At 39.4% G+C, this 18,996-nt stretch overlaps 2 protein-coding genes across 2 annotated transcripts in view; one reads left to right on the top strand and one right to left on the bottom strand.

Moving 5' to 3' along the window:
* The window catches only part of LOC146323727 (uncharacterized), a 10,772-nt gene extending 9,135 nt beyond the window's left edge, over nt 1–1,637 (top strand). The window contains exon 13 of the mRNA XM_084723207.1: nt 1–1,637. This exon is cut by the window's left edge and continues 268 nt beyond it. The gene's annotated coding sequence lies outside the window, so the exon portion shown is untranslated.
* A 3,109-nt stretch (nt 1,638–4,746) lies between these two features.
* Nucleotides 4,747–17,575, bottom strand: LOC146323728 (uncharacterized). The gene is made up of 5 exons (XM_084722821.1): nt 17,287–17,575; nt 11,422–11,640; nt 9,007–9,543; nt 6,947–7,104; nt 4,747–6,135 (listed from the first exon to the last, which is right to left on the bottom strand). Exons 1-5 carry the CDS (start codon nt 17,354–17,356, stop codon nt 6,091–6,093), a joined length of 1,029 nt encoding a protein of 342 aa, XP_084578947.1. The 5' UTR covers nt 17,357–17,575; the 3' UTR covers nt 4,747–6,090.
* Nucleotides 17,576–18,996: the final 1,421 nt, after the last annotated feature.

Below are 18,996 nucleotides of genomic sequence, written 5' to 3' on the forward strand. Positions count from 1 at the left end.
ATGCCTTTTAGATTGTTTTGATGTGATCAGTACAGTTTAGAGTTAACGGCCCTCATCTAAAAACCAAAATAGAAATAGACAGGATGACACAAACAGCCATATGGCTTATTTCCTTTGTGGTCCCAAGGGAAGGGGAATGAAAACAAAGGACTGCAAACAGCAAAGCATGGCAAAAAGAAGCACATACATACTGTCTAACAACAAATAATTAAGTCCTCCTACGTAGTGCTGTTTACTGTTGCTTAATAGGTCTGCTTGGATATTTTTTTGTGACACACAGTTCATACCACTGGGGAAACTGTGTGACTAGTGTGGGAAATTCTCAAATGCTATTTTTAAACTGTTATTTGTGAGAATACCAGATGTGTTAAGGACTCAGGTTAATTGCTACTTGTAAAAAAAAATACAGCACACAAAATGTGAGTAGTGACAACGGAACGAGTGAGGAACTAACTAATAATGAACTGTTAATGAGTAATTCTTGAACTGTACTGAGGACTATATAAATGAGTTGCTCACAGACACACGTCCCCTTCATGGTTATTAAAAAAGGTAAGTATTGGTAAAGTAATTTGAGGGCCAGCCCCAGGATTTTAGTGTTGCCAAAACACCAAATCACAGTGTTCATAACTGAATGAAGACAAACACCAGCTATGTTACTAATGGAGTATTTTCTTGTAAGATTGTCATGTTTTGATTTGAATGAATTAAATTGAACAGCCACAGCGATTTCAACCTGGCAAGCTGGCTGGAAAGTAATGAATGTATTATTAACTTGAGCTGAAACATTTTTCATTAGAACAAGCTTGATTTCTTGCCGTTTCCTTGCTAGCTAACCAGTGTTACCGTGGCCACACCCAGGTATGAAAGCAATCAAGTCAATTTAACACTATACAAAGTGTGAGGACCAGGCCTGGTATTTCATCATTGTAGGTCCGATGTCACTTGGCCTTTGGTGTTGTCAGTTTGTGAGGGCACAGAGACCAAATGCCAGGGCTCAATATTTTCTTACACCTCTAACTCGTTAACAGTTCATTAATTATTAGATCGTGTCTTGCTCGTTCCTTAGTACCTACTCACAGTTTTGTACAGTGTTACCTGATTTTTGGCTGCTTGTCTAATTATTCTTTAAACTGATGGTTCCCATGTGACACACCCAACCCCCTGCTACCACAGTGTGCTATAACAAATCACCAACGGATTCAGCAAATGCCAACTGGTTTTGATGTCTTTTTGTTTGAAAGACCATTCATCAAAGCGTTGCTTCTCCTTAGTCTAGTTAGTGATACTTGCTTGAGGCTGAAGACTTAAGGGACTGTACAAACTGCTGAGAACTTTGATAACCGCAAATTGTCTTTTAAGTAATCTGCAGTAACTGCCTCCACATGCACAGATTGTTAGTATGCTGGGAACAAACTGAGGAGACAATCAGGTGTTTAAAAACCCAAGATTCGGAAAGCGACTGCTTTTATGATGGGGGATAACAGAGCTTTGTGCCAGCAAAGTAGCATTTTTGTCAGCAGCCTTATTTCTCACTCAAGGCTTCAGTGATTGAACATGCTTTCATTTTACGCCACACCCTCTGCACCCATGTTGTGAGTGACTGACAATAAATTATGGGTCCTACCAGAGTGAAAGGACAGAACCACTGTGATTGGTCCTCCAAACCACAAGGTTTGGTTTCAGGCAGAAGATTTAAAAATAGTTATGTTTAGGTTTGTTATGATTACAGATTGCTGGGATTGGGTGAAGTTTTGGTGGAGCTGGGTTTGTAGGACTTCATCTCTGCTTATTGGTGTAACAGTGGTGTAACAGTGTTACACCATTGACCACTGTGCTTTTACCCATATGCTTATAATGCTTTAAAATGATATTTTTGAATGAATCCATTTGTTATAATAATCTAATTTAATTTAAACTTAAAGTTAAACTTAAATTGCACTTTTATGTACAGTAATCTATCAAGTTAAGATTTACAGTACCTTTTAAGCTTTTAAGTTCCTGTGATCCTATACTATATGTAATCTACACTATTCAGTGTAGCAGAGTAATGGATATTTAATGGGTTTTTCTTCCTGACATAATGCACTCTTCAATCCAGGAGGAATCTGATGAAGGATGAGGTTTTGATTCCTGGTAATGCGGCTGAAATGACGGCAAGGAGAAATCGAAAATCCATTAACATTTTATCAAGGCTCCAACGCTCCCCTCCCCAAAAACTCCACTGCGATGTCTTTACGTACCCACAGCTCAGTTAAAACAATCAAGAGTCCCTTTATGCTGCCATGTCTGACATGAGTCACACTGTGCCAGGCTCGGTGTCAAGCTGTTTAATATTTCAGCATCCAGACACCCCCCATCGTGGATCCCAGACCAGAGTGCAGAGCCATGGGGGAGCGGACGGGCAGGTTAGGTGTTCACTGGGGTGTGGATTTGGAGAATTGGGTGGTGATAGTGGCCACCGATACTATGCAACTCATCTAAAGTCAGATTGTCTCACTAGTGAGCAATAAAAACCTTTGTTCTAACAGTAAATGGCACAGAACAGAACATAACGGTATTTAAACAAATCTCTTCTAACACCATCTCCTTGTATAGCTGTTAATACTGGAACTGAAGAGACATTAAATGAAGAAAAGGCTCATTTATTTGTTATTGTGGTCAGATAATGGCTGATGAATCAGACCCTTCTACTGCAGTTTTATTGCTTTTGCCAAGTGTTGCGCAGTGATGCTGCAGTAAAGCAGTGTACTGATTCATTCATTGTTGCTCTGTAAATAAAATGTTTTGTGTTTTGTCTCCAACAATAAAAGTCTGTGTAAAAGTTGAAAGAAAGGAGCTTTACTTTTTGTGTCTGTTTCTATAGATCAGCGTCTTGTTCTGATTGTGCTTTTGTTTGTTGGTGCTGCAGCCAAAGAACAGTTTACAGCAAACTCTGTGAGTAACAGAGATCTGCAGCCTCATATATAAAATAGATTTACGACCAATTTGGGTCTTAAGTATGACTTGCACAGAAAGCCCTGTATAAGTATTTCTTTATAAAACTTTACTTTGACGTAAGTGATCTTCCTGCTGTTCATGTGAGGGTATTGCAGTTTGGTACACAAATGTGCCCAAGCCTTTTCTGAATCAAACATAAGTACACTGTCAGAAATTATCTTAAGACTAAGTTAAATGATAAATCTAGCAACATTTGAATAATTGAGGCCCCAGAAGTGGAAATAAGAGAATGCAGAGGATGGTTTCAAAATACTTTTAATCATAAAACAACAGTCCAATAATCCACATCTGGCAGCAAAGCCTCATTTGCATTCAGGATAATTACAATTTTAACACCAATATCAGACATCTCAAGTGTATCATTAAGAACAGGGTGTACAGGTGGGTGACGAAAGGATGAAGGTTCAAAACAGTAAATGAGGGAATATCTTTAGGTGTTTTTCCTCCATGATCAGCCTCACAAAGATATTTTTTGTTATTTTTCCTTTCATTTGTCACCAATCTGTAGTTACTCATGGCACAAACAAACATTAAATTGTGAACATAAGTATTAGTTCCAATTGATTTCTATGGACATGGGTTGTTCTGTCATCTTGCATGTCTCACTTCCACTCACATTTTTCCTGCAGATTTGCAGAGCAAACACACAGCAAGCCTAATGCACAGTATAATCAATGTAGTATTGTGAACTTGCTTACTGAGAGAACAAGGTGCTGTCAGGTCAGACCGTATAACATTTTTGTGATCATATACTTGCGATAGAGGTCGACCGATTAATGTACAAACTATCGGTATCAGTGGCAGATGGTTGCGTGGCCTCCACCAGTCACGCAGGTTATATACACATCACCATTTCAGGGTTCAACATTTTTTTCACTTGTCCAGGTTGGCACATATCTTTATTTGCAGTTCTAAAATTATTTTGCAAAAGCCATGTTGGTATGGTAGTGTGTACTCAGGTTAACCATGTGTGTGCGTGTGTGTTATGGAGTGAACGACTGCATGGTTTTTGAAACATGATACACTTAACATGATACAGTTAACCAGCTTTGCGATTCCCTGACTTGCTTCAGTGTTCGTGTTTTGTACAAGCACCGGCAAATCCCCAAAGAAGGGTTTGTCGACAGCCCACCTGCCATGCAAGTAAGATGCTATTGCATGTTGTAATAGCACTCCACCAACGTTTTTCAGAAACTTGACATGACCTTGAAAAACAACCGAGTTTTATCCGGCTTGCTCTCAAACTTGAGGCAAACTACACAATGCATAGTTTTGCCTACATGCTCTAAGACCACACAACTAAACTCCTGTTTCCAGGATAATTGAAATACTCACTTGTGCTTCAGCTCATAAACTTTATCTTTGCTCACCACAATTTTCTCACAAGTGCCTGATCAGTTGGGCAAGTGAACTGCTAGATATGCTAGCCTCGACAAGGCCTTGTACTTGCCCTGGGAAACTGGGCAGTCCTTATTGTTGAACCCTGTGTTTTGCATGGAGGCTATGACAAGAGGAGGAGCTGCCTTTCTGGAGAGAAAGCAGTCAAGCACTATTTCCTCTATTCTTCTCAACTGGAATTGCCGATTATGAATAATTGCTCAAAAAAATCACTCTGACCTAGATTTGATGTTCAGTTCCAGATTTATATATTAATTTATTTAGGTATTTATTACTTTGACTTAGATGTTCATTTCAGCGGTTATTCAGTTCCTAATAAAGTCAAAGACGGTTAATGAATGATGTTGATTTTTTTTTTTTTTTTTCAGGCTGGGAGTAGTGGGTCGGCCAATTAATCGGCTATCTTCTTTTTGCCGCTCCATCCACTATCGTTACCATATCAGCCTTTAAAATTAGGCTGTCGGTCGACCTCTATTCCATGAAAACTACAGCAGCAGCTAAGATGAAGCGGTTCATAAAGTTGTCTTTGCATGATGCAATCGTCAGTAGTATTTACAACACACAGGACAATGCTAACATTGTGTGGAAAGGCCACTGGCCAATTACTGTCTGCAACTGTCATTGTATGAATGAGTGCCTCACGGTGAACACGCTCAGGGCTAGTTCTTCAAACACAGGCAAGTCAGAGCAGCTACCTGCTCCAGAGTGTGTGTTTTGAATGGGAATTGCACAAAGTACTGGGAATGACTGGTAATCTGGAAGTTAGTTGTTTTGAATAGAAATACAATAAGAGCTGTTCTTACTGTGTAAGGCACTCTCTCCTGGACTCATGGGTCCAGGAAAGAAACAAAAAAACACACTGCACATATCAAAATCAGGCCAAAAGGCAGCAGGACCTTCAACACAATAACTGAAAACAAAAGAGAAAACGCTTAAATATCCCCTGCCATGCCTTCAGAAATCCATACATGCACCTTTAACAGACTCACACACCTAAAAACGCACACTGCTGTGCCTGCACTTACGTATGCACACAAAACTCAAAATTTTCTCATATACAAAAATATTTGTCCTTTTTTTCACTCCTGACAAAGTAAAGTGCAACCTCTTTAACACTATGATCAGGCTGTGTTCATTTCTTTTCTCTGGCCTCTCAGTCAGACTTCCAGACTCTTCATTTCTTTCCAACATTAAGTGATAACAGGGAAATTAGACCAGTGCCTCCAGGCGAGAGTCTGGCAGGACAGGCTGATTCTGGGTCCAGGTGTGAACCATCCAAATGATGGACACAACTGGTTATGTGGCCTCCTGCTTTACACCTTTTAACCTCTTGGGAAATCAGAAATGTATTATACAACCCCTTCCATACCCAAAAAGATGGGCTGAAAAACATTAAATGTACTGTATTAAACAGGGGCGTAGGCCTAATTTGTAATTACAGACACCAAACTAGCCAAACCGAGTCTGGCGTCGTCTTCATTGTCCATTGCAGCTTCAAGGGTGTTCTTGTGTTCTTTCCTACATGTCACATCTCAATAAATGAAAGCAATCCAGAAATTTGCTCACACCTACCCAGAATTCTTTCTGTTTGGTTCAGATTAAGGAAGAGAGACCAGGTTCAACAGCCGCTGCAGTGTGAGCCTGGATTCAAAAAGAGGGTTTGGCCGCCAAAAAAAATGAGTCGTGCCTCCATCAGTAGCTGTACATGGACAAGGGTGTGTCTTCCATCATATCGTCCTACATGGAAAAAACGGAATAACACAACTAATTATGTGCAGGTAAAATACATATGTTAACACAAATAAAAACATTTATACTTTGACATTTTGTGAAATACTCTAACTTGACGAGAGTTTGTTAAATATAAAGCTACAGCCAGCAGTTGGTAAACTTAGCTTAGCATTAAAACTGGAAACAGCTAGCCTGGCTCTGTCCAAAGGCAGCAACATCAGCCTACCAGCACCACTAAAGCTCTTACATCTCATTTGTTTAATCTGTACAAAAAGTGCCAGACCGCTTTTTCATATCTGAAGTCTTGTCGTCATCTTAAGGTTGCCATGCAAACGAACGTTGACTCCAGGCTAGTTGTTTCCAGTGCTTTTTGTAATAAACTAACCAGCTGTTGGCTGTAGGCATTATTTTTTTTCCCCAAGACTGTTCCACCTAGTCCTGCGCCTACTCTGCTGCCTGGCTTTTTCGTGCAGATGTTGGTAGTTTAGAAATGAGGCTGTGGTGGCTGCCTGAATCAAACACAACCAGGACTCAGGGCTTCATGTTTAATGTGAAGCTAAATTTCACTGTCAGCTTATTTTAGACTTTGTTGGCTAATTATTTTCAGGGTTTTTTAAGATTATTTTCCATTTTCTGTCACAGTTTGCTTAGGTTTAGGCGAGAAAAGTAATTGGGGCAGTTTAGGAAAAGCTCACCCATGAGTTGTTCCCTCCTTCATCTATAAATCATTGCTAAAGCCATTAGTTATGGTTGGTAGCAGGAACAGTGCAGTGAAAGTGAAGTGAGGGTGTTGCGTGGATGTCATGGATGCGCTCACCATGGGTAGATCCTGCAGCCTGCGGAACTCTGGTCGGTTGTCTCTTCGGCGCAGTTTGAGGAAGAGGAGCAGAGTGATGATGACAGCAGTGATGATGAAGGCTGACACCAGGCCAGCCAGGAGAGGGTCTAATGTGGGAGAATCATGGACCATCGTTGCTGGAAAAAAAACCCACAGGAGATAACTGAGCAGGGCACATTCCTCCTCAAAGACGCTAACGCGTTGGTAATGCATCATTGAATACGTTTTTTACTTTGACTTCACATGGTGCAAACAGCCGAGTTACAGCTTCTTCAACAGTTAGTTTAACTTGTGACTGGAGCTAAATTTAGACCCAACAGCAGCATGTTGAGCCCAAGTGTTCATCGTGTATCTGCAGACAGAAATGTCAAACACAGGACGGTGATGTTAAGCTGGCCTGTGCTTGAAATCTTTGTTGAACAAGTAAATGTGTTTACAGGACATCATTTTTAACATTTTAACTTTTCTAGAATTACAATCAAGAAGTTTATATTTCATGTGCTTACAGTACAATTCGTTTTGGTTTTCTCTAAGAGTGTTTTAATCTCTAACAACACTATCACTCTTGACCTTTTCTCTATGTGTTTGTATATTTCTGTGCAGGAAGAGTTTGAGCAGGATTTTTGGCAGTGTATTTCTGTATATGGATGTTGCTATGGAAGACTAATTTGTAAACGTTGCTGTTTTTTTTTTTATATCATCTGGTTGAAAGTAGCAACAACCACAGAGCAGCAAATGCTGCCTGCTCCTCTGGCTAATGGAAAGAGGCAAGGTGCCAAGTGTGGCCTAATAAAACCACACAGAGTGAGAGAAGCAGAGAGAATTTTATGTTTCAACTGTATTCAAGCGGGTTGGACGACTGAGGGGACTTAATTAGGTTTTCCTTCTGTTTCAATCCTGCTAAAAGTCCTCTAAAGGTGGTAAAATAGTGTATAGACAGAGAAACATATACCATAGGACTGGGTTGCAACAACCGAACAGAGTTTAACAAAAACAGGTTTGAAATTATGCAGAACTCTGTCAATTAAAAACTAATCTCTGTTTAGTAAATCCAAGCTTCTTTATGTAAACCAAAATCAAGTTTAATCTGTATGGAGATCATCAAATAAATAAACGATTAAAGTGTGAGTCAGTGCTGAATTGAGTGCTGTCAGGACCAAAAAAGAGCTAAAAAGTTAACAGAACATTGCATTGTTTGACAGCTAACTAAACACTTACTTAGCCAAGTAAACCTACTCATGATGGCTCAGCTGAGCAACTCTAATTTCGCTACCTTCAAGAAAAACTTGTTGGCTGAATTAATGGAGCAAAATGGCCAAACAGTAGAAGATAAAAAAAACAGCACAGTAAGGAAGAAAGAGCCTGCCTGTCAGCAACTGGCAGATTGTTTTAATGGATCAACTGGAGTGAAAGAAAGAAGAGACGCATCATAAAACTCAACTGGGTTAAGTCTGTCCCTTAACTTTCTTTGACCAATTTCATTATTTTGCTCAAATCATCTCAAAAGGCACCTGAAGTGTGAGTTTCAAGATAATACTGGATCAAAATTTAAGTTTAAAATTTGGTGCAAAAAAAAATGTAATTAAATTAAGTTTAGAGTACAACTAAACTATGTTTTGTGCAGCATAATTTAAAGTTAAGCCATAATTTAATCAGGTTTAAAAATGTGCCTTTGTTGGTGCAACCCAGCCTAGATATATAAATCATTTAGCAGACAGACGGAGGGCGAGAGAGACAGAAAAAGAAGAAAAACAGAGCATTCTTGAGGCCTTGAGTCCCATGACTGCCTCTGTCCCTTTCCCAAACAGAGCCATGATTGTGGAGTGCTTGGTGGTGACAGTGCTTGTAGAAGATGTTGTGGCGTGTGTCTGTTTGTGTGTGCGTGTGGAGACATGAGGAGTGGCTTGTGCTGGAAAACAAAAAGAACAGCGTCGCCTTTGTTGTTAAGCCAGTTCACTGCTGGCTCTGTCAATATCCAGACAGTCAATCGACCACAACTAAATTTATTTACAGACACAGGAGATATCTTATGCACTTACTGTCACCCCCAACATTGAGCTGGGAGGGGGTGTCGGCATGGGCTTTGGTCTGGGCGGTGGAGCTGCTCGTCGAGGGGATAGTAGATGTTTGGTGGCCTTCAGTGGAGGTCCCAGGATGTCTGACGGGCTCTGTGTTTTGAGATGTGAGCGTCGTCAACTTGGAACTGGGGAGCTCCTGAGAGGAGCTGGTACTGGATGTAGAGCTGGACCGGGTGGTAACGGTAGTAGTGGTAGTTTCATGTTTTGGTGGCTCAGGTGTTGGGACAGAAGTGGGTGGTGCGGGCTGGTCTGATGCTGTGGTGGAGTCAGGAAGTGGAACTGCAGCATGATGTGATGTGGTTGTGGGTGTTATGGTGGTCGTTATGGTGTCTACAGGGGCAGGGTGAGCTGAGTGTGAGGGGCTGATTGTGGTGGAGGTAAGGGGGTTGTGAGAGGTGGGGCTGGGGCTCCCAGAAGGAGGACTTGGAGACTGTGATGTTGAATTTGTCAGGTTCTTCTCAGCACCAGCAACGTCTGCAGGAGAGACAATGTCGGTATCTACGGAAATAGAAAAATAAAAATACTGTTATTCTACTGTAATTCTAAAATAAAAATGAGTTGAAGTGACAGATCACACAATAGGCAGGTATTCACCCAAAGAACCTTTTAGTTCAGAGAACAACTTTTAAACATGCTAATAGGTTCCTTCAGTCCATTGTTGTCTGCGTTTCCACCACGCTCAAAAGATTAGGCAAATTAGGGTGCCGACATCATTTTTCCCTGAAAATGTTTAGCTTTCTTAACTTGCACAACATTTTCATATACACTTCATGCTTTCTTCCATATGTTGATGTATCAAATCAACACCAACCAAAACTAATTTATTTAAATATGGTGCCTGGAGTAAAATGCTATAATTACTAAACCAATCAGAAGTGTTCAGCACCATGCAAGCCCCACTCCCAAAGTTCCTGTAAGTTTAGAAAGTATTACGCCCCCAAGCGTGGAATTTTTTGGGAATTGAGACCCTGGTTGCCGCAGTGGTACCACACTGAATTTGAGGCATTAAAGGGCCTGTTCGCCAACATTACAAATGAACACATTTTCACTCTTCTTTTTAGTGGTGTGCTTATAATTTTTGTTTTATTTGTCAAGGTTTTAAGATATTCCTCTCTAACCCAGTGCAATTAACCTGACATGTTTGTTCCACAGAACTATCTTGGAAGTTGTCCTTAGAATCTTTTTTGGAAAAGGGCAGGCACTTTCTTGGCAGGTGATTGGATGAACCATTTGTCTATGATGTATAATACGGACCAACTTCAACCAATCAGATCAAACCTCTGCTGAAGCTGGTAGGGAGACGAGCAAAAGCACATTCTGTAGCTCAGCTAGTAGAGCATGCAGCCCATCTGCAGAGGCTGGATCTTCAGCTGTGGCCTTTGTGTTTTATGCTATTTAACACTAAACTAATATGATGAACAAGATAAAAATGCCTGCTTAGCATTAGCATGTTAGCATTTTCATTGCGAGCATTATGAGCTAGCATGCTAGTTCATAGTATGCTTACATTAACATGAGCTCAAAGCACCAGAGAGCTGCTAGTGTGGCTGTGGACTCTTGTTTAAGTGTAAATTTTCAAGACTGTGACCACCATAAATAAGTTCACCTCAATTATATTGGCTGGAAGCTGAAGACGATAAGTTGAATATCTCAAAACCTGGACAAGGAAATGCAGCAAAACAAAACTATCTGCATGCACAGAGATGCCAACTTTTAAAGTTATACACATGTAAATGTTACTCCAATATGAACAGCTTTTTCCACAAAATAAAAGTGCCTAAAAATATGCCAAGCCTGTGAATATGTTTATGAGTCTAATGTGTGAACCAGCACTGCTGTGTGTTTGTGAGTGTGTGTCTGTTGGGGGGGGGGGGGTGGATTTCACTTCTACCTTTCTCACCCTCTTGTGAAAAGTCACACAGCATTTAATCACTTCTCTTCTCTCTCAACACCATCTGAATCTCTACAGACTCAGCTTTTCTACGAGCATATTTTACCACTGCTCTCTCAACTGATCGTGCCTTATTTAATTAAATCAGTCACAACTTGTTTATTCTCCTCTTTTACTTTTCCCTCCTCCTCTGTGTGAATGTCCTTAAAAACTAGACTGCGCTGTCTGTCTGTGTTGTGTTAGTGGCATGACTGCCAACACTGCCACTCGCTCTGTGGCCCACTTCTGGACGTGGAAAACAGTGATAAGGACTTTGTTAAATATAGCTCCTAAAGTCTGAGCCACCTGCTGCTGGACTTCCTACTAAATCCTTCAGAAGTGTGTCAAAACTTCCCTTATGGGAAACCTCAAAGAGACAGGAACAATAACCACAACATCCGATCAGTGAATAACACAGGATTAAGAAAGCAGAGTTGCATAGTTACTGTTATCTTTCTTTGGTTCGGGTATCTCAGAGTTGTTTTTCCCTTCTGTGCTTGTGTCGCTGCTCAAAGTGCTGGTGACTCCTGAGCTCGTGTCGGTGCCATTGGGTGAAGACGTGGTAGCAACATGGCTGACGGGGTCCAGGCTAGAAGTAGGCACAGACTCTGCAACAGGAGCATCTGTAGTACTTTTTGAAGCAGTGGAAAGAGCAACATTTCCATCTGAAGAGGAGAGGACAGAGTCAAAATTGGATAATAGTCAGTCTCTGGTGATGTCTTCAGAGTCATTAACAGCTTATTTGCTCATTATTCCAAGCAAACATGGGACAACAGAGAGTGTGCAGGGAATATCAGTCAGCACAGGCCAACGTTTATCCAAGCAACAATTATTCAAACTAAACAATGTATACACATATATTATTTATCCAGGGAAAGTTGTCTGACTATGCATACTTTTTTTTCCAGCAAAGCAGTGCACCATTTTAATAGAGTTATATGGTCAGATGGTCTTTTATTGATCAATTGTTCAGCTTCATTGGAGCAAACAGGGCTTCATTGTCCTCACTGTCTGTTCAGTGTTTGGTAAGAAGATTGTTTCTCTTGCTTTCTTTAAATGCAGTGGTTCCCAACCATTTTGGCTTGTGATCCTCTAAAGTGAAGCAAAGTGGAGCTACTTGTAACCCCTTAACTCGTGAGCAGTTAATCAAAGAACGATGATTCCCCAGTGGTGGAGGAAGTATTCAGATCCTTTACTAAAGTAAAAGTACTAATACTTATTGTAGAAATATTTTATAACAGGTAAAAGTCCTGTAAAAGTGTTACTTGAGTAAAGTATGTATAATTGGAAAAATGTAGTTAAATTATTAAAAGTAAAGACACTCAAAGCAGAAAAAATACACTGTGACTGTTATACTACTATATATTGTATCATTAGATTATTAATACTGATTACTACTAATACTGAGTTAATGTAAAAGGTGGATTTTACTCTTGTAGTTAGCTGAGGTGGAGCTTACTTTGAACTATCTGGGTATAGGATTGGATAGAGTCTTATAAAGGATATTTCCCAATTTGACGGAGAAATTTACAACAACGCAAACTTGAGAGATAATAGAAACCAAGTGGGCTTAGATAGCAGGCACTGTCTCCACATCCACATGACTTATCTGGCTTTTGTTTTATGAAAGCAATAAAAGACCAGCCATATGGATTAAACAAGTTAGCGAAAACAACTGTTAGCTAAAACTACGACTAGTGAACACTACCATTAGCTTGTTACTAAATTGGCTACTACTGCAGGTTGGAGAGTGAAAACTAGGACAGCGTAACAGTTATCCTAAAGTTAGGAAAGTTTATGTTCATCTGTAATATTTCTTTTTTTTCTGAGATCGGGTCCTAACCCTAATTACCATGGTTACCAAACACTTAAAATGGGATCTGCGAGTTATGAAGTTTCTGTAATAAGCACCTTGACCCCTGGGTAGGGAACCACCGAGTGGATCCTGAGAATTGCAACAGAGCACAACTCAATCACAGTGCTGTAAAGCATATTTTCAGAGCACAAAATAAAATGGATAAGGACTGACGGACTCAGACTTTTACTTTACATGGTACTGACTCTGATATTTGAAGTGATGTACTTTTAATGAAGACCTTCCATCTTTCTCTTCCTCAATCTCTTTAGCACTGTACTGTACAAGTCTTCATTTCTGTTTCTACCTACTTCCCTTTGATGAAGACCAGAGCACTAATGTAATGTAGTGCCATTACCGCTCAGTAACACACTGCCATGATGCCTTTCATTACTTCCATAATCACTCAAGCAGGTCATCAGCACACACACACACACCTCTATTTAAGTGATACAAAAACAGACACACTCATAAATAGACAGAGGTGCTTGGCTGTATAATACTGGCCTTGTTCCCTCACTTTAGCTCCATTAGTGCTGCTTAGGTCAAATGCTGGAGTAGTATGTCTGTTTTTTTTTTTGTTTTTGTGTGTGTGTGTGTGTGTGTGTGTGTGTGTGTGTGTGTGTGTGTGTGTGTGTGTGTGCGCGCAGACCAGATTTATAAAGAGAACCACTGTTTCCACTGTCGCACACTCCTCTCTCCAGATATTACAGGCTCTTACTCACAATCTTTCAGGCCAAAGCAGCATGTACCTGGGGAAGTATCGCTCTGGCTCACTTCTTGACCCTGCCAACGGGAGGAACAGCCAACCGTTTCTCTGCGAGCAGATGTCTGCTGCTTCAGCACTCCACACTGGAAGGGGCAATCAGTAATACTTTCTGTGTGAAACCCATCTAACATCTAACGGCTGCTATAAAGCCCAATAAGTGCTGGTTTCACGGCACGTGATTGGTGTGATTTTTGAGTGGATAGCGCAGATCATTTTAAAAAGCTGTGCACTGAAAAGGCTGAGGACGCCCCTGTGCACGCTGCCCTTGGCCTTTTCACCTGCACTTATTTCAGATATCTACTGCCAACTGGCATGTGACCTCTCAAGCTGCATTTCATGCCTCTAGCCTCTCATCTTCTCTTCTAGTCGTCAGGCTTATTATGCTACATAAATTCAATATAGTTAACTTGTTATTTCAATTACTAGGTCATGCACACTACATGGATTTATCAAACACCAAAAACAGTTGCAGTGATAAAACATTTGTTAACTAATTACATTTAACAATACCTTGTCTCATAGCCAAGCTTGACAAGTATCACAAAAAAGCTGTCTTCCTTAAACACAACTAGTTTTTAGAATAATCCACATCCACTATCAGAAATAAATGACACATTACTAACAGCTGTAGCCCTGAAATCACTATATGACCAACGAATAACCAGTAAAGCATGAAATAAACCATCTTCAGTCTTGCATAAATCAAATAGCAGACAGAAATAACAGACCAAAGTTGTAATTTTCGAAAAAATTCTGAGGTTATGAAATGACTATCAACTACTCAAAGCTGCTGCTATGCTCTTCAGTGCTACAAGTTGTTCCCAGACAGGTATGACACCAATAAATCCATCACACACTCTTTACAGCCTGTGAACATCCTTGATAAATAAACAAGGAACTGCCATGGTTGTACCATTATTCGAAGGTGAAATTTATTGATCTTGTTTTGCAGATATATACCTGACATAAACATTAATTTATGATCTTCTACCACCACTGCTAAACAACATGTGTGTCATTCTGCAGGGACAATGCCAGGGAGACCAGGACATCAGTCAGAGGTGACTGCTCAGCTAAATTTAGGAAAGCTGATTTTGAACAATTAGCATTTTCAGTCAGAGCAGCAGGTAAATGGAACTCAATTCTCATCCATAGCAGAGACAAATCAATCACGTGATCGCTGATCTAAACCTTCGTATTGTATTTTCAACATGGAGACTATGTATTGCATATTTTCTAAGTATAATCATAAATTTGTTGATTGTAAGACTTTGTTAAACAAGATTCATCTAGGTTATCATTAAATAAGTTCCACAGGGACTCTAAAAATGTGTTTGATTAGTTAGAAAGGAGGTCAGCTAAGTTAAGAGTGGAATAAAAAAAGGCTTTTGACCGAAACATGTAAGAACAGAGACAGACCAGATATTTTTAAATGTTCTTTTGCTCAGGAAAAGCTCAAAGGGGTTTCTTTTTCTGGTCAGTAATTAAAGGCTTGAGAGTATATTGAGAATTTCTTAGAACCATGAGTTATTGTCAGCAGAAACAAGAGAGTGAATAAATATTTGAATACAATGTAAAAGTTCTACGTGATCAGCTTTCTGAGATTGAATGTGGCTCTCTATACAATCTGTATAGTATAATATATATCTGGTGTATAAAGCCTGTAAAATATAATATATATCTACTGTATAAAGTCTGTATGATATAATAACATGTCTACTGTATAAAGTGTGGTGATAGACTGAATCTGTCGTCACTGCTCTGCTTTAAAAATCTGTTCATAAAGTCTACATATTGTACTACAGAGGCGAGCCAATTAGCATGAACCCAGTAAAATGACAGTCCTGCTGCACATAGTTAGAGGTGTCATTTATCACAATGTACTTCCCTGCTCATTTACAGCCAATAAATGTCCTCTGGCGCAGCCGAGCTGTTTTCTATTCATTTGAATTTCAGCTTGAGGAGCTGATGGGACAGTTCTGCCCAATAAAATCTTTTCAAATGTCAATAGTCTCATTTTCCTTTTATGTGAAAGGCGCCGATGGAGGAAGGGAGCACGAGCAGGAGAAGGAAGAGGGGGAGAGACAGTGTTTGGAACAGGTAGGTGAAAAAAGCGGAAGAGAGAAATACAGGATGTGTGAGGTGTGTAAATGTGATGCAAGCAGAAAAAGGAACAAGCAGCGATGGGGGGCAGGGAGGCGATGGGGGAGATAGAGTGTGAGGATGTTTAAACAAAGAGCAGAAGCTCTGATGTAAAAAAGAAGATTTAAATAAAGCTGTGTTCTGAAGTGACTGTACATGGCTCTGATCTGAAGGAGGAACTGAAGTACTGACATGTCTGTGTGGTGCAACAAGGAGAAACAAAGTCATCAAGTCATTGTGTAGACTCTGTAGCTGTGTCACTTTAAAATCTGTTCAAAAACAACACAGGGCCCATATTACAGAAACTTTGTAAAGATTGATTTTAACTGTTTGGTAACCATGGTAATTAAGGTTAAGACATAATTTGGGCAGAAAAGCCTCCACAGATGAACAGCTCTGAAATTATCTTAACTCAAGACAGGAAAAGTGTCTTATACAAGCATCCTAACTTCCTGAAGTCTACAGGAAATTAATGCAAGTCCCCTGAAGTGCTGAAAACATGTGTGTGTGTGTGTGTGTGTGTGTGTGTGTTTCAGGGTTGGTGATACAGTAAACCATTTTGACAATATGAAAAAATTATAAAAAATTAACCAAACTCAATCAAAGTCAGGAGATGACATAAGCAAAAAAACAAACAAACAACAACAACAAAAAAAACATTAACAAAGAACATTTGTGGAGCTATAAACCTGTTTACACAGTCACATTGTGGGGATTTGCCTTCCTTTTGGGGACCAAACGCAATTTCCCATAAAGCAAATCATTCAATTTTAGGTTTAGGTCAATAATAGAGTAAGGGTTAGGTCAGGGTACAAGAATTATCACACAAAAGAGTCTAATATTGCTCTGGCTCAGGTCATAATCATGATTATAATTATTATTTTTTGTTTAGGTGCAATCCCTACAACATTATGCCCAAAAGGAAAAATGTAAAAATAATAATAAACAAGAGAAAGAAAAAAAAAAAGAGAAAGGATTAGTTAATGTGATTATTGGCCTTAAAAAGAACGGGTTTACGAGGAAATAAATCAAATTATTGGTAATCTGGATCTCATTAGGTTTAGGCATGGTTTTGAGGTCAAATTAAAGTTGATTAACTGCTCACAAGTTCTTCCCACTCTCAAAAAGAGGTTTAAGATCATAGTAAGAGTAAAAAGTAGAATGATAAAGGGCGATAATTATTCCCGCCCCCCTCTACAGGGTTAGAGTTAAGAAGAAAAAAAACAGGGTTACATGTTGAAATATAAATGTAATACTGATAGAAATCAAATGGTGGTATTCTGCATGACTTTAAATTTAGGCATGAGTTTTGAGATAATATTCAAATTAAGGCAGGGTTAGGAAGCAGTGGCTGTGGTTAGGATTATGGTAAGTCTCCAGAAAATCAATGTAAGTGATGGAAACACAACTACGTGTATGTGTGTATTTGGGGTGGCAGTACAGTAAACCATTTCGACAATTTCTAACAAACATCAATCACTCTGGAAACGGGGAAAATTCAAATTGAAAAGATGAAAAATGAACAAATTAAAGAAGACTGCCTACCATTATCAGCTGATCCGAAGTTAACGAGCAGCAGCGCACAAAGGGCAGCCAAGAGTTTTTTCTCCATCATCTCTGTCCGCCGGCCACACAGTCAGGAAATAAAACAGAATAAACGTCCTTTTGCTGTCGTCTTGTTTTCGCAGGAGCCGCCTCTCTCTCTCTCTCTCGATCCCCACACTTTAATGGAGTAGTTGAAGAAATCCCAGGCAGGCGGGCAGGCAGCTGTACTGTACTGCACTACACACTGCAGCTCTGCCAGCGTGTGCGTGGCTGGAGGGACTGAAGGAGGAGTGTGTGTGTGTGTGTGTGCGTCTCTGTCTCTCTGTCTCTCTCTCTCTCTCTCTCTCTCCAGAAACAGTGCCACGTGTTCTCTGTTCAAAATAGTCAGCGGCTCTGACTCGGTGCCATGACGCGCATTCAGTAGAAAGACTGACACCTACCCACACAGCACATAAGGACAAGTATATCAAAACAACAGGAAACCCTGCAACTACCTACAACGGTGCGTTAAACAATCTGCAGCCACACAAATCTCTGCAGAGTTAAAGAAACACCTCTGACGGTCGTTATAAATAAATACAATATTATAATATCATTTAATATATGCTTATTTAAAATATTTTATATTTTGAGCATTTTATAAGCAGCACCAAAAAACAGTATTTCACAGGCTGTCCTTGTTATTTTCTTCCTCAGTGACTTTGTTGGTTTATTTTATGTTTTCATTTGTTAACTCATTTCAGGTCAATTAAATACGCTTTACTGGCATGAGTGTCCTGTTAACATTATTGCCAAAGTGTCAAGGACAGTAATAAAGTTGAATAATAATAGATATACAAAGGATAATACAGCATATTTCACTGTAGTTACAACAATGATCTATAGCCTATTTATTTACCTCACCATTTTTATAAAAATATAGCCTACATATATCATCATCACTACAATGACACACACATATCACTATATCATCTCTCTTATTCATTCATTCATTCTGTAAGTACTCAAAGACGTGGGTTTTATTAGCCAGTTACATTTCTATAATAGATTTATTACTAATATATCGTTCTATTATAAGGGCTGGTAATGGCTTGATTAAATTTTAATTAAATTATTGCAATAGTTATTTTTCATTTTATTTCATTTTTTATGTTTATTTTTCAAGAAATTAATAATAATAATAATTAATAAGTAAATATAATCAAGTGAACATCCAAGAAAATGTTTTGTTTTTGTTTTTGTTTTGTTTTTTGTTTTTTTGTTATGCTGCGTACTGGTCAACAATATTAAAAAAATAATAATAATTATTATTATTAAATTAATACAAGTATTTTACTTGATCCGGAAGTTTAAACTGTTTTTTTTTTTCTTTGCATGACTGGCGGTTTCTACTGCGCTGTGATGCCTTTAGATGCCCGCGTGGGGGCGCTGTTGCTCTACAGCTGTTTCCCGTAGACACTAGGGAGGAGAGTGTTGCAGTAGTTCTCTGTAATTTCAATGAAAACGGTACTGTCAGACCACAAGCCGCTTTTCAGCAGCCAACAGTAATTCTGTCTACTGTCACTGTGAGTTCCTGCGAAACCAAATTTAAAATTTTCTTTGTTGGAACTGAACTATTTTGAGAAGAAAAGGGGCTTTTTCACGTTTCACTTTGCCTGGTAGTTGCTATTGATTAAATATTTTGAAAAGAATAATTTATCAGGGTGTGAG

The sequence above is a fragment of the Lutjanus erythropterus genome, chromosome 7, assembly GCF_056507025.1.
Source record: "Lutjanus erythropterus isolate fLutEry1 chromosome 7, fLutEry1.hap2, whole genome shotgun sequence".
NCBI classification, from domain to species: Eukaryota; Metazoa; Chordata; class Actinopteri; order Lutjaniformes; family Lutjanidae; genus Lutjanus; species Lutjanus erythropterus.

Excerpts from the sequence above, each read along its gene's own strand:
- LOC146323728 (XM_084722821.1), bottom strand. The coding sequence starts at position 17,356 with ATGATGGAGAAAAAACTCTTGGCTGCCCTTTGTGCGCTGCTGCTCGTT. Across the intron at positions 11,641-17,286 it reads CTTCGGATCAGCTGATAATG|ATGGAAATGTTGCTCTTTCC; the intron begins GTAGGCAGTCTT and ends TCTCCTCTTCAG. Across the intron at positions 6,136-6,946 it reads GGCTGCAGGATCTACCCATG|GACGATATGATGGAAGACAC; the intron begins GTGAGCGCATCC and ends TTTTCCATGTAG.